Source organism: Squalius cephalus (genome assembly GCF_949319135.1).
Source record: "Squalius cephalus genome assembly, chromosome: 22".
Classification (NCBI taxonomy): Eukaryota; Metazoa; Chordata; class Actinopteri; order Cypriniformes; family Leuciscidae; genus Squalius; species Squalius cephalus.
Window position 1 is genome coordinate 4,840,784 of NC_137143.1, and position 12,972 is coordinate 4,853,755.

A 12,972-nucleotide genomic window follows, 5' to 3' on the forward strand; every position below is an offset into this window, starting at 1 on the left:
CTAAATATATTTTTTTAAATGTAATTTATTCCTGTGATCAAAGCTGAATTTTCAGCATCATTACTCAAGTCTACAGTGTCACATGATCCTTCAGAAATCGCTGCTCAAAAAACATTTATGATTATATTATCAATGTTGACAACCATTTTTACAGCATATTAGAATGATTTCTGAAGGATCATGTGACACTGAAGACTGGAGTAATGATGCTGAAAATGCATCTTTGCATCACAGGTGTACATTTCAGAGACTTCTTTCAAACATGTTAAAAACCTGAATTATTCCAACCGTTTGACCTGTTGTGTATTTACTATCTGTGCATTTTATAATTAGATCTGAACCATTATTTCAAATGTTCTTTTATGCATCTTTTATGTCCACTCTGGGCTTGCACCAGTTCATGTCAAGATCCAAAGGAACGCACGCAAAGTTTGCCACTCAGTTCAAAAAAAGACAATTACAAACAAAGATATTACTTTACTTACACGGATGTATCATTAAAACATTTTTTTGTTTTAATTTATCTTCATGAATATATTTACACTAGTTCTGTCTTGGCAGAATATTAGCATACCGTCTTTGATTAGACAATGCAAGGCTACTGAGTTTTTAATTATAAACAAACAAAAACGTACAGGTCAAAACACTGACTTGAAAAAGGTTCACTTATGCAAATAACAGCAATTCTATCTCACACACACACACACACACTGAGACAATGTTCTCAAACAGTCAGTTCATTCAGTTCAAATGTGCCTTGAATAATAGGCATATAAAATCTTCAAATGCTTTTCCTCGGATCTGAACTCCAGATCCAGGCTCAGCGGTTGCGACGGGAGCCCGTATAATCTTGTGCTGAAGGTCTTCTGTTTATGACTCTACGCAGAGATAAAGGTAGGACTGAATGGTGTTTGACAGGTGAGTTCAGCATCACGGCTGGTTCATCTTGGCAGCTTCAGCTTTAATGAGAGAGATCAACTCCTGATTGATCAGGAACACAAAGCGAAGACCTGCAATCTGGACAAAAACAAACACAGATGTGCTTTATTCAGGATGTTTATTATCCAATAACAGTATTAGATTAGATAATACTTTTTTTTTTTAATGGCAAAATTTTTAGTCAATCATATTCATTCATTAATATCATTTCAACAGTTAGATCCTCAATAATATACACATCTGGTTAACCAGCTACAAAAACTATATGACATTGCTGAAAAAGGCAAAATCAACTAAATATTGCTTCTATCGTCCACTTCACCCCAAAGACATGAGAGTGAGAGGCCGGTCAACTGGGAGAAAGATAGAGTAAACTTTATAGTGACCAACACAATGCGTGATTGATGTGAATAAAACAAGTGGTCAAACTTATGTTTAATTTTTTTGTTCTTCAAATATTATTGCTGCTTCTAAAGACACAAATGTGTATTTTTACAAACTATGAATCCTTTTAATAGTACTTCAGTTTATTTAAACACCTGAAACAATATTCATTTATATACCATGTACAAAATGTCAATGAGGTAAATCACTATTTTTAAAGGGGTGGTTGAATATGATTTCATTAGTTAGTGTGTAATGTTGCTGTTTGATCATAAACAACATCTGCAAAGTTACAACGCTCAAAGTTCAAAGCAAAGGGAGATATTTGCTTTTAAAGAAATCGCTTTTTAAGGACTACAGCAAACGGCTGGTAGGAACTACACGACAGTCCTCCCGGGTTAGTGACATCACCAACCCTAAAATTTACATAAACACGATTTATAGATTATCAAAACAGAGTATGCTAATAAGTGACTAGAAGATAACTGCACATAAGGTAAATACATCAACTAACATTCAGAAATATTGTCTACATGGAGTCTCTCTATCATTCTGACTCCGGTTTGAACATAAAAGGCTAAAAGTTTTTGAAATTTTCAGTGCATGTCTGTGTGAGGTAAAATGACACAAGCTCTTGAAGCTCCGCCCCCTGTGCTGGGAGCAGCAGCTCATTTGCATTTAAAGGGACAGACACAAAAACGGTGCGTTTTTGCTCACCCTCAAAAAGTGACAACTTTAACATGCTATATAAAAATATCTGTGGGGTATTTTGAGCTAAAACTTCACATACACACTCTGGGGACGTCAGAGACTTATTTTACATCTTGTGAAAAGGGCATTATACCACCCCTTTAACAGCTGTAATTTTGTGACTCAAATGCAATTGTGTCCCTCCATACCTCCATCACAGAGTTGTTATTGAGTTTCCACTTGTTTCCAGATAAAACTGGTCGTCCATCAATGTAAATGGGTCTCCGCCCTTCATTAGCGATGAAGAAATCTCCATTGTTTTTCAGTTTAATGATCCCTGGTGTTAGAAAACAAACATTATTTCATTTATTAGTGTTCACGTAACTCAATGCCACACAAAAGTCCTGGTGATAATAATTCAAAGCATCAAAATGTTTAAAATGACATGAATCGTCTGTGACATTAAACACTGGCTGAAATGATTATGTGCTTCAATGTAAAGTCACAGCTGACATGAAAAAAGACAAGAAAAAGCTGTGGAAAGCATGGACTATGGACTAAATTGAAAACCACGCTTAACAGACATAGCTGATGTTTTACAAGGATAACAGTCAGTGTATAGAAACATTTGGCATACCAGCAGTGAACCTAAACGGGATGCTGTAATGTGTAGCCAGTGGTCATGTGACACACTTGGACAGTTTAATATGTGCTGAAAAGTAGTCATTAAGTCACTCAAAAACATAATTCCCTCTCTTTTAAAAAAGTAACTAAAGTGTCGTTGTGATAGTTTAGTGAATAAGCTGTATAAGTTTAGTGGTGCAAAACTACATTTAGCATAATATTTAGCATCCGGGAGCAGGACTGAACACATACAGACAAATGAAAGCACTGTGCAGTTCAATCATCAATGTCATAAATAATGACCCTGTTTTCTGGAGATCTTCCATGCAGGTCCCTCCAAAGACAGATCCACGTCTATCTGCTTGTCTTTAGTAGCACGACCCAGTGTGATCTGAAACATGGCAATAGAGTTTGTTACTGGTCGTTTGAGGGTGAACTGTTCCTTTAAAAACACCTCACACTGCATTAGATGACTAAATATCAAAGCAAGTCACTTTTAAAAAGATAGCACAAAAACACATTTCAAGTGAAGCATTTGACAAAAAAAGTTTGATAGGTTTTTAGAACAATAAATAAAGCACAACCAGAACCGTAAACTTATGCAGTTACTTTACATTACTCAGAACTTTCTTGTGCAATTATTATTATGTAGTAAGTGTCTTTAGTTGAAGACACTATCACAACTAAAAAGGGGTTTGAGTCTCCTTTAACCCTCTGGGGTCTGAGGTGTTTTGGGGTCCTTGAGATGTTTTGACATGCCCTGACATTTGTGCTTTTTTCAGTTGTTTATAAACATATTAATGGTAAAAGTGTCATTACACTCTATTTAGCACAAACAGGGCTACCATAATATGTGGGCAACATGTATGTACATGTTTGTATTTTTGAGAGAATAATGTTTATGTATGGTTATTGAAAAAAATATAAATTAAAGTTTCTGAAATAAGGAAATCATATTTAAACAGTCTTTTTGTGGTTTACAGATACCATTCCATATCGCGATTAGAACAAAGCACTTAAGAATAAAGAACTTACTATTCACAATCCTCAGATGGATCCATTGCTCCTCGAAGTGAAACTAAACCAGCACTTCTGAGGTAAATTTTCTAGGATTATTATTAAGATAGTATTATTCCTCACAGCGTAGCAAGACGACGTAAAGTACATGCCTGATTAAACTTGATGTATTTTATCGAGCTGATGTGGCGTTGACACGTTTGCATGGATTGCCTCAGATCATTTGCGTTTGAATAGCGCGCGCTCTCAGTAGGCGTGTTCACATTAGCAGATAATGAGCTGAAATGACATCTCTCTCTTTTCATAAAGATTACATAAACAGAGAATATTTGTTTTCATTTTGAATTAGATAATTTAATAGTAGACACTTAAATGATTATAAAGATAAATTGCTCATGCCTGGTTGAATAGTATTCGCTGAGTTTTGTTTAAGTTTAGAGACTTGCTCCAGAAAAAAGTTAGAGATGGAGAGGCAGAAAGCACACCCCGTTTATTTTATTTTTTTTACAAAAGCACAATGCTTTGTTTCAATTGTAAGTGGACACATACAAAAGTAGACATTTTACAGTTTATTTTGTCAAATTTCTTAAAGGGATAGTTCACTTTGAAATAAAATTTTGGTATGTTTTAGCTTATCTGAAGGGCATCCAAGATGTAGGTGTCTTTTTTTCCGCAGTAGTTTCAATTTTGATATTTTTAGGTCAAACCGTTCTTGTCTGTCAGTCATATAATGCAGGTCTATGGTCACGGTCTCAAAGAGCATGCACAGAGTCCAAATTAAAACAATTCCCCATCGTCCAAATTAAACAATTCCCCATCGTAAGTACACATTGATGGCCTAAGACACGAAACGAGCGGTTTGTGTGAGAAAACGAACAGTATTTATATCGTTTTTACCTCTTATAACAACCACGTCCAAGTGATCTGAGGGCGCGAGCGCATCCTGGTGTGTGTCGTGTGCGCAGACTGGTGCATAGGTATATACACTAGATGGTTTGACCTAAAAATATCAAAATTGAAACTACTGCGGAAAAAAAGACACCTACATCTTGGATGCCCTTCAGGTAAGCTAAAACATACCAAAATTTAATTTCAAAGTGAACTATCCCTTTAAGTCTATTTTGCTGCTATGTAAAAAACAAATCGACCTCAGAGGGTTAAAGTCCAGGTACAAGTCAATGCACTGATTTGACATATACCGAAGGGATCACAGAAGCACAATAGATGTTTACCATTCATACACACTTATAATGTCAAAGTACAATATTCCTGTGTTTAGCAAATGTTCACTGACCTCTCTAGATCTCATCAGATATCTGACCATTCGTCCACGTAAAGCTGCCAGCGTCTGATTATCAAAGTCTGGTGAATTCATGCCTGAAATAATTACATCACACAATTACTTAAGTGATCACCATTCATCTCATTACCATATTGAAAACAACGTCACAAATCCGACCTGTGATGCTGTCCACTAACACCTGCCAGCGAGGAAGTTCCTGCTCCAGTTGTCTGATCTCACGCTTCTGATGTCTGTCTGCAATCATGAGCTCTATAAGACATGCAACATAACACGTCATAGACAGCCACAGGAGAGAGCATTCAAACAACTACACTGACACGCATTAAAAACAACAAGAGGCTGTATGAAATAACTCACCATGCTCCAGGACTTCATCTCTGCTGTCCCTGATGAACATGATACATGATCAGAACCTGACAGTCACACATGATTACCACAAAAGGCTGCAAGCTAGTCAATGAAGCAACACATTATGAACCAGAATCTGCAGATTTTCTGCAGGTCAAAACCCTGCATTTTAGCACTTCCAGTTCCATCGTCCTTAAGTCAATGGGTTTTTTTAATGGGTTTTTGGTTAAATGCCTGAAAAAAGGTCTGTGGTGAACACAAGCTCAAGATAATTTCAAACTGTAGTCTAATACCCTCTTTGTGATTTGTTTTTAAAGCTTTCACTTGTCTTCAAAAAACATTAAATATCATCAAACCAAACAGGTAAACTCATCTTACACACTAGTCCACTTTTACATCCTCGGTGTGTTTATTAATTGCACTCTTACCAACTATTATAACTCAAACTTTCAAGGAAAATATATTTAAATAAACCGTTGTCAAAAGCTTAGTGATGGTGTCGTTGAAGTCAAGCGACCGTATTGTAGTTCGTTTATAGCCTACATTCGGCTTCGTTCTTACTGCTGCCGATTGTGTTTAGGTTTCCAAATTAAAGTTGTGTTCACTTGAGAAGATTATCATCATGAGAAAAATGTGTAAGAATCATAAACTTTCGTTTAGTCCTGCAATAATCCAAAAGCTAATAGGAAAAATCCTATTGGGTTTTGTCGCGATAAACCAGGGTGATGCAAACTTATGGTTTGGCCTAAAAAAATACATCATCACTGCAGCGCTCTATTATGAACTAATGTTATGTAAACTTTTGAAAAGCACAAGGTGTAAAATACTTAAATGTGCAAAGCAGAATATGCTAAAACCCAAAGAATACTTCTCTTTTTAGGCGTATGCTAGGGTTCACGTATAATGTGCGTTACGCAAAATCTCGTCATCAGTACAATACGCACATACTGTAAACTGGATGAGAGATTGTGCAAAGAGGTTAGAAAGTAGCCGTATTTGTACAACTCTAGCCTAAAAGATTATAAAGCTGTGCATATGGGTTATAATTCGTGACAAAACATTGTGTAGACAGAGTGCAAACGGCTAATGGAGAATACTTAGAAAGGCCATGCGTACAACTGTGCATGTATGCTAGCATACACGTAAAAAAGGAAGTATACTTTGTACTTAAACAGCTTTCTGGTGGCTAATTTATCTGGTGGCTTTAATTTGCACACTGGAGGAATAAGTGTTACTGTGAAGTATTATTTGTCAGTAAACTCAAAACACATGATGGTATATTGTTAGGGGAGTTGAAAAAATGGTTTACTTACTTGAGTTTGGCATCATCAACCACCTGCTCTGCATCAGAGAAGTTCAGCACTTGCTCTCCTTTAGGCAGAGGTTGAACTAGAAACAAATCAGATGAAATTAAATGACAGCGATCAGCACAAGCAGGATCATCAGACCGAGTGACGTTTAACAGCATCTCACCGCTCTGATCCTCCAGTAAATAATACTGCTTCAGCAGCTGCCAGTGCACCAGCAGATTCTTAGCAGTGCGTGATGGGTAAAACACATTTGGGTGCTTGTTCAGCAAATCCTGAAACACCTCCAGCTTAGGCTGACTGCTCTACTCACAAACATGAGGCAAGGATCAATTACATTTGAAGTAAACAGAACAGATACATTTAAAACATTTATAAAATCTAGAAAGCATTCATTGCTACGTATCATCAAATGCATGGGATTAAAATGCAGATGTCATTTGCTCACAGAGATGATCTTGGCGAGGAGGGCTTCCTCTGTCTGGCTGAAGAGAGCTTTACTCTGGATAGCAGCGATGGCCTCTGGGTGAAGCTGTCTCATGGCCTGCCACGCCAACCTGAGGAACAGACAAAACCCTTACAAAATGGACGTTCAGATTCTAAGATCAAGTAAAGAGTAAAAAAATGAAATAAAAACAAAAACTCTTTCATTATTTACTAACCCTCATATCATTCCAAACGCTTCCGGACAACAAAACCTGAGGACTGTTTTACATGCAAAGCGGTAAAGACTCACTGGAGGGAAAGTTCATCTGTGTAGGATCAAATGATTCTTAATGGCAAACTCTGTGTGTGTGTCTGAGCTGCTTCAGGAAAGCAAATATACATCTGTGGTTTTCTTAATACTTAGACATTACCTACTTTGTACCTACTTGGCTCTCATTTGAAATTTTAATATTCTGTAATACAAAATAGAATTCATTGCACCAATGTAATGCAACTTTTTTAACATCTGCCACCAACATTATATGTTTGTATGTATGTATGTATGTGCATTGTATGTGTATGTATGTATATATATATATATGCACACACACATTTGAGCAGTATTTATTTTGCAAAACATTTATTAAAATAATTAATAATAAAAAATAATCTATTTAAAAACAGAAAGTATAGTTGGTGGAGTTAGGTGACAAGCCAGAATGGTTAGCAACTGAGGAAGCTTCTTGTAATAAGACTTCATTAGCAGCTCTGCTTAATAGTCCCATTAAAATTTATGTCAAAAATATAAATTGAAATATAGTTATTTTCTAACTTAAAAGTGTGGAAACAAATTAAGTTAGCTATATTTGAAAACAAATCGGACATCTTCAAAGAGCTATAGGACAAAAGGTATATCTTTTCTGATACTATTATGAAATTGATGTGGAAAACGTTCTTGAAATGATGTCCTTTTGTGTTTTGTGGAAGCCAATAGGGTTTCAGAACCACATGACGTTGATGGCAGTTTTATTTTTTCTCTTCCTTTAATGTTTAAAACAGGGCTTATAGCGATATAAGAATGATGCTTTGGTCAAAAACTCACTTTGATATGACAGGGTCATACAGCAGAGCGTACCAGCGCTCCTGGATCTCCCGCAGTGTGAAGCGACAGCTGAATTTCACCCCCAGATGAACTGACGTGAGATCTGTAGTCTGAACATAAATGTACATGTAACTTCTGTTCATCTCTGAACTAGTCAGCTTCTAAGCGCACTCAAATCTGACAGCTGACCTGTAGGACAGCATTGATGAGCAGCAGGTCATCCGTGGGTTTCCAGCGGCCCAGGTCTTTGGTTATCTGTAACGGCTGCTTGTTTTTCTTCATTCGTTTGGACATCGATGAAGGAGTGATCACCATGGTAAGAGGAGGCGTGAGAGAGCTACCGGACTTTAAACCCTACGGTTCAGAAAGAACAACAACAACAAATCAAAGCACATTCAATGAAAATGAGTTTATCATCACAGACACTAAACAATTTCGTAAGTATTGAGAAAAACACTGTCACTGAATATAAACCTGTATTATACTGCACCTACCTTCAAAATAAATGAAAGGGAATGACATATAACTTCTTATATAAATGATTCAATTACATTAAAAAAAAGAAAAATCGCAAAGTAACACAAGACATGCTACTGCAGCCATGTAGGATATTTGTTACCTGGGACAATTATTATCAGGTGCAGTTTAGGCCATAATTTAAATGTTACCATTTACATAAAACTTTCTCACATTCACATGAAATAATCGCATAAGCGCACAACACACAAACATGCCTCGGATATTCACATTTACTCTCACACACTTCCACTACGGCTCAGAAGTTTGGAATAAGAACATTTTTAATGTAAATAAATGTTTTTAAAAAGAAGTGTCTTATGCTCACCAAGGCTGTATTTATTTAATCAGACATACTGTAAAAACAGTAATACTGTGAAATATTGATGCAATGATTTTAAATAATTTTCTATGTGAATATATTTTAAAATGTAATTTATTCCTGTGACCAAAGCTGGATTTTCAGCATCATTACTACAGTCTTCAGAGTCACATGATCCTTCAGAAATCACTCTAATATGAAGATTTGATGTTTCAATGTCTCAATTATTGTTGCTGCTCAGTTATTAATAATGGTTCTTATTACTGTCAATGCTGAATAGTTTTTGCTATTGAATATTTCTGTGGAAACTATGATACTTCATTTTCAAGGATTATTTAACGATTAGAAAGAACACCATTTACTTGAAACATTTTTTTTGTAACATTATAAATGTCTCTACTGTCACTTATGAACATTTTAATGCATCCTTGCAGAATATTTTTTAAATCTTACCCCAAACTTTTAAATGGTAGTGCATCATGGTATCGACAAAATTAAGGAACTGTTTTCAACAAACAGAATAATCAGAAATGTTTCTTGATCATCAAATCATCACATTAGAATGATTTCTGTAGGGTCATGTGACACTGAAGACTTGAGTAATGCTGCTGATGCTGAAGATTCACAGATATAAATTACATTTTAAAATATGTGAAATGTTTTAATTTGTAATAATATTTCACAATATTTTTGATCAAATAAATGCAGCCTTGGTGAGCAGAAGAGACTTCTTTCAAACACATTAGAAAACTATAATTATTACAAACATTTGACCGGTAGTGATTAACTCACGTTTTTCAGTCTCTCTCACACGCCCATTTTCAGAGGTCAATTATACAGTTTAGTGATGCTTGACCAGAAAATGATACGATTAACCACAATCAAATGTTCCGTAGAGTTATATAATGACATACAGTAACCTTCATTACCTTCTTCTTGTCACTGGATGCGAGGTCACTCCCAGGGCATCTGATTGGCTCAATGACTGGCTGACCTTTGACCCGACTGGTAGATTTCGCGAGGCTACTCTCAACCAGTTCATCATCAAACTTCTTTCTCTTTATTGATCTACAATATAATGACAAGACACCTTTGATTTACAATGACATGTACAGTAGCAGTAGTGAAGCGGACGGTGGGAGATGAACTCTCTTGACCTGGAGGAGCTCCTGCGTTTGGGAATCATTCCCGCTCCACTGAAGGCCTGAGCAGTGGTTCTCTTCACACCAGTGGCCTCCTCATCCTCAGACCTGCTCTGTGAAACCATCGGCCCGACTGACGCTCCTGCAGCCACGGCAGACGAGATGCCCGCCTTTACGTCTGCAACACATCACATGATCAAACAGAACGTGTAAACACGCTGGGAGCGAGGACAGAGAGTGATCATAGTAATTATTCTACACATCCGGTCAGCTTTTCAATATTTTAGATGCCACTGACCACCCACATATTTTAAATGATCTATTTTACATTTTTTTTCAGGAATTTTCCATAGACTTTCTGTCACTCCCTGGAGCCCAGTTTGAAAACCCCTGACGTAGATCACAGACAATATCTGATTATATGAAATTGATAACAAAAAGGTGTCCTCTACTACAGCAGAATTACTGTACTATAATAGCATTGTCTGTCAAACTGATCTATTATTGATCCAGCAAACGTACTAAAAGCTCAGTCTTATAACATATTAATGTTATTTATCTGTTAATATCATGTTCAAGTTGACTTACCTTTCTCCATGATCAGCTGATTAACTCTTTGAAACCCGATGATGAATCATGAATACTGAACACAGACAGAGAAGAGTATTAATAAACACTATTAATACAAGTGGATCGTTAGAAAGACACTATAATAAATCGATTATTTATATGTTAGATGTGTATTATATAATTGAATTGCTTTGTAAGCTCTAACAGCGACAATTGTTGTATCAACCATGACACCAAAACAAGACATTTAGACATTAAAATTCGAGAATTCGGGCGATGTATGTTTTACCTTTAGAATAGGTATCGCTGCGCGCGGACTCTGATTAATATAATATAATATAAAATTCAAATATTACGCAATATGTTATTCTTATATTTGATAATCAAAAAATAAGCAACGAGGCTAAGCTAACTGGAGGCTTCTGTGGAGTTTGGATCGTTTCCGGGTTAGACCGGAAATGTCGTTCCAGAGAGCAACAAATCTCTGTCCAAAGTTACCAAAGACTTGAAATAACTGCACTGATTGTGATACATGCACAGTAAATGTAATGTATTATTAATGGCGCTAAACTTTAGCGATAGGAGAAACAAAGCTTTTTGAAAACTCTGAATGAACTGAACCAACGATTCACTCGAAGCGCTAATAACGCCACAGTTTAGCGGCACCTGTGTGTAAATGCAACGAAAACTAATCTCAAACATGTAGAATGAATCATGACATCTTTTACAAACCAATAGCAAATGTTTTCAAGAAAGCATAATCTATTAAATACATTCTACAAATTAAGTAGCATTAAATATGAAGTTTCTGTCAAATTTGATTTCTTTAATATATTGCTTGTTTTGTGTTTGTTATTAGGCAGGGCTTGGCAATCTATGTGGTACATTAGAAGCAGTTAAATTGAACAAAATAGTCAAGCATAAATATTACAATTCATTAAATCTAATAAAATCGTGCTGGCCTTGTTCCACCACACCCATTTAATTAGAGGTGAATGTCACATTTCAGAAGGAATGGCAAACCTCTCAAAGGTCTTTCGGTTTTTCTACAAAGCTAATAGCTCTGCCAGTTTGCTCAAGCTTCACCCAGTCATGACTGAGAAGGGTGTCTATATGGCCACACTTTGATATAGTTAGATTCAGTGCTTTATTGAATATTTTTGTCTATTAAAAACAGTCGTGTCGACTCTTCTGTCAGCTCAAAAGTCAGAGGCAGGTGAAAAGCAAGAAACCAATTGAGGTCAAAACGAGTTTTAATAAGCTTATTGAATAATATAATTGAATAATCTGACTGAGTTTAGATAGAAATGGATTGTTTCCGCCAGTAGAGGGCGCTCGTGCAATGTGACCAATGACGTAGATCCCAGTCTACGAGCCCTAACCCTAACCCTAACCCTAACCCTAACCCTAACCCTAACCCTCTATGTCTACGAGGCGAAAGAGAAGTGAGCGCGGGAAGACACAAGTAAAAGTTAAAACTAGATTAAAGACGCATCTCTTCAGCCAGGCATTTATATAATACTTTTAATCTTACAGTTAAATCCGGTCTCTAGTTCATAAACGCCAGAGGAGAACTGGCCCCCGACTGAGCCCGGGTTCTCCCAAGGTTTTTTTTTCTCCATTAGGTCACCTGACCTGATGGAGTTTTTCGGTTCCTTGCCACGGTTGCCTTTGGCTTGCTCAGTTGGGGATATTTGGGGATATTTAATTGAATTAATCAATCAACGATACCATTGATCAGCATTACCAAACGTGGACGTTCCACTAGAAACAAACATTGATGTATTGTTTTAATTTATTACTGTGAAGCTGCTTTGATACAACCTATGTTGTGAAAAGCGCTATATAAATAAACTTGACTTGACTTGACTTGACTTGACAAGTAGCCTAGCCGTTGGTTCTGCTGTAAATCTGCTGTAATGATGAGTACATTACGTTTTTATTATGGGAAATCTACATCTAATTGACTTGACTAATCGATTCATTTTAGTTATAAAAAAACAAAAAACAAAAACAGACTGAGTGTTTACTGAGTTAATCCGAATCAGATCTTGAACCCGAAATTATTACTTTCGTCATGTCCGACCATAGACTGTAAAAAAAGGTGTCCCACTTAATAAACCCATGTTGTACATTTATTGAAACTTAAGCACGTTACTGACTTGTTATTCACATGACAACGTGTAAAGATTATGAGTTGTGTATGGTAACTTGTGTTGATCCATATTTTATGCAATGAATAAACAAGACCTGATATAAACACAAGCGTAACATAATACGAG

The 12,972-nt window shown here is 36.3% G+C and overlaps 1 protein-coding gene across 2 annotated transcripts; it reads right to left on the reverse strand.

The window, feature by feature from the left end:
* Positions 1 to 210: 210 nt before the first annotated feature.
* On the reverse strand, positions 211 to 11,146 carry mcrs1 (microspherule protein 1). Of its 2 annotated transcripts, XM_079856445.1 has the most exons (15): positions 10,980 to 11,146; positions 10,709 to 10,763; positions 10,136 to 10,298; positions 9,908 to 10,046; positions 8,330 to 8,494; positions 8,141 to 8,250; positions 7,061 to 7,169; positions 6,779 to 6,917; positions 6,619 to 6,694; positions 5,315 to 5,343; positions 5,114 to 5,206; positions 4,949 to 5,031; positions 2,941 to 3,028; positions 2,223 to 2,350; positions 211 to 1,017 (listed from the first exon to the last, which is right to left on the reverse strand). In XM_079856445.1, the coding sequence occupies exons 2-15, from the start codon at positions 10,716 to 10,718 to the stop codon at positions 931 to 933; spliced, it is 1,419 nt and encodes a 472-aa protein (XP_079712571.1). In that variant the 5' UTR covers positions 10,719 to 10,763; positions 10,980 to 11,146; the 3' UTR covers positions 211 to 930. The 2 variants fall into 2 exon arrangements, with proteins under 2 accessions (XP_079712571.1, XP_079712572.1); XM_079856446.1 differs by lacking the exon at positions 10,980 to 11,146 and having other exon boundaries at positions 350 to 1,017; positions 10,709 to 10,787.
* Positions 11,147 to 12,972: the final 1,826 nt, after the last annotated feature.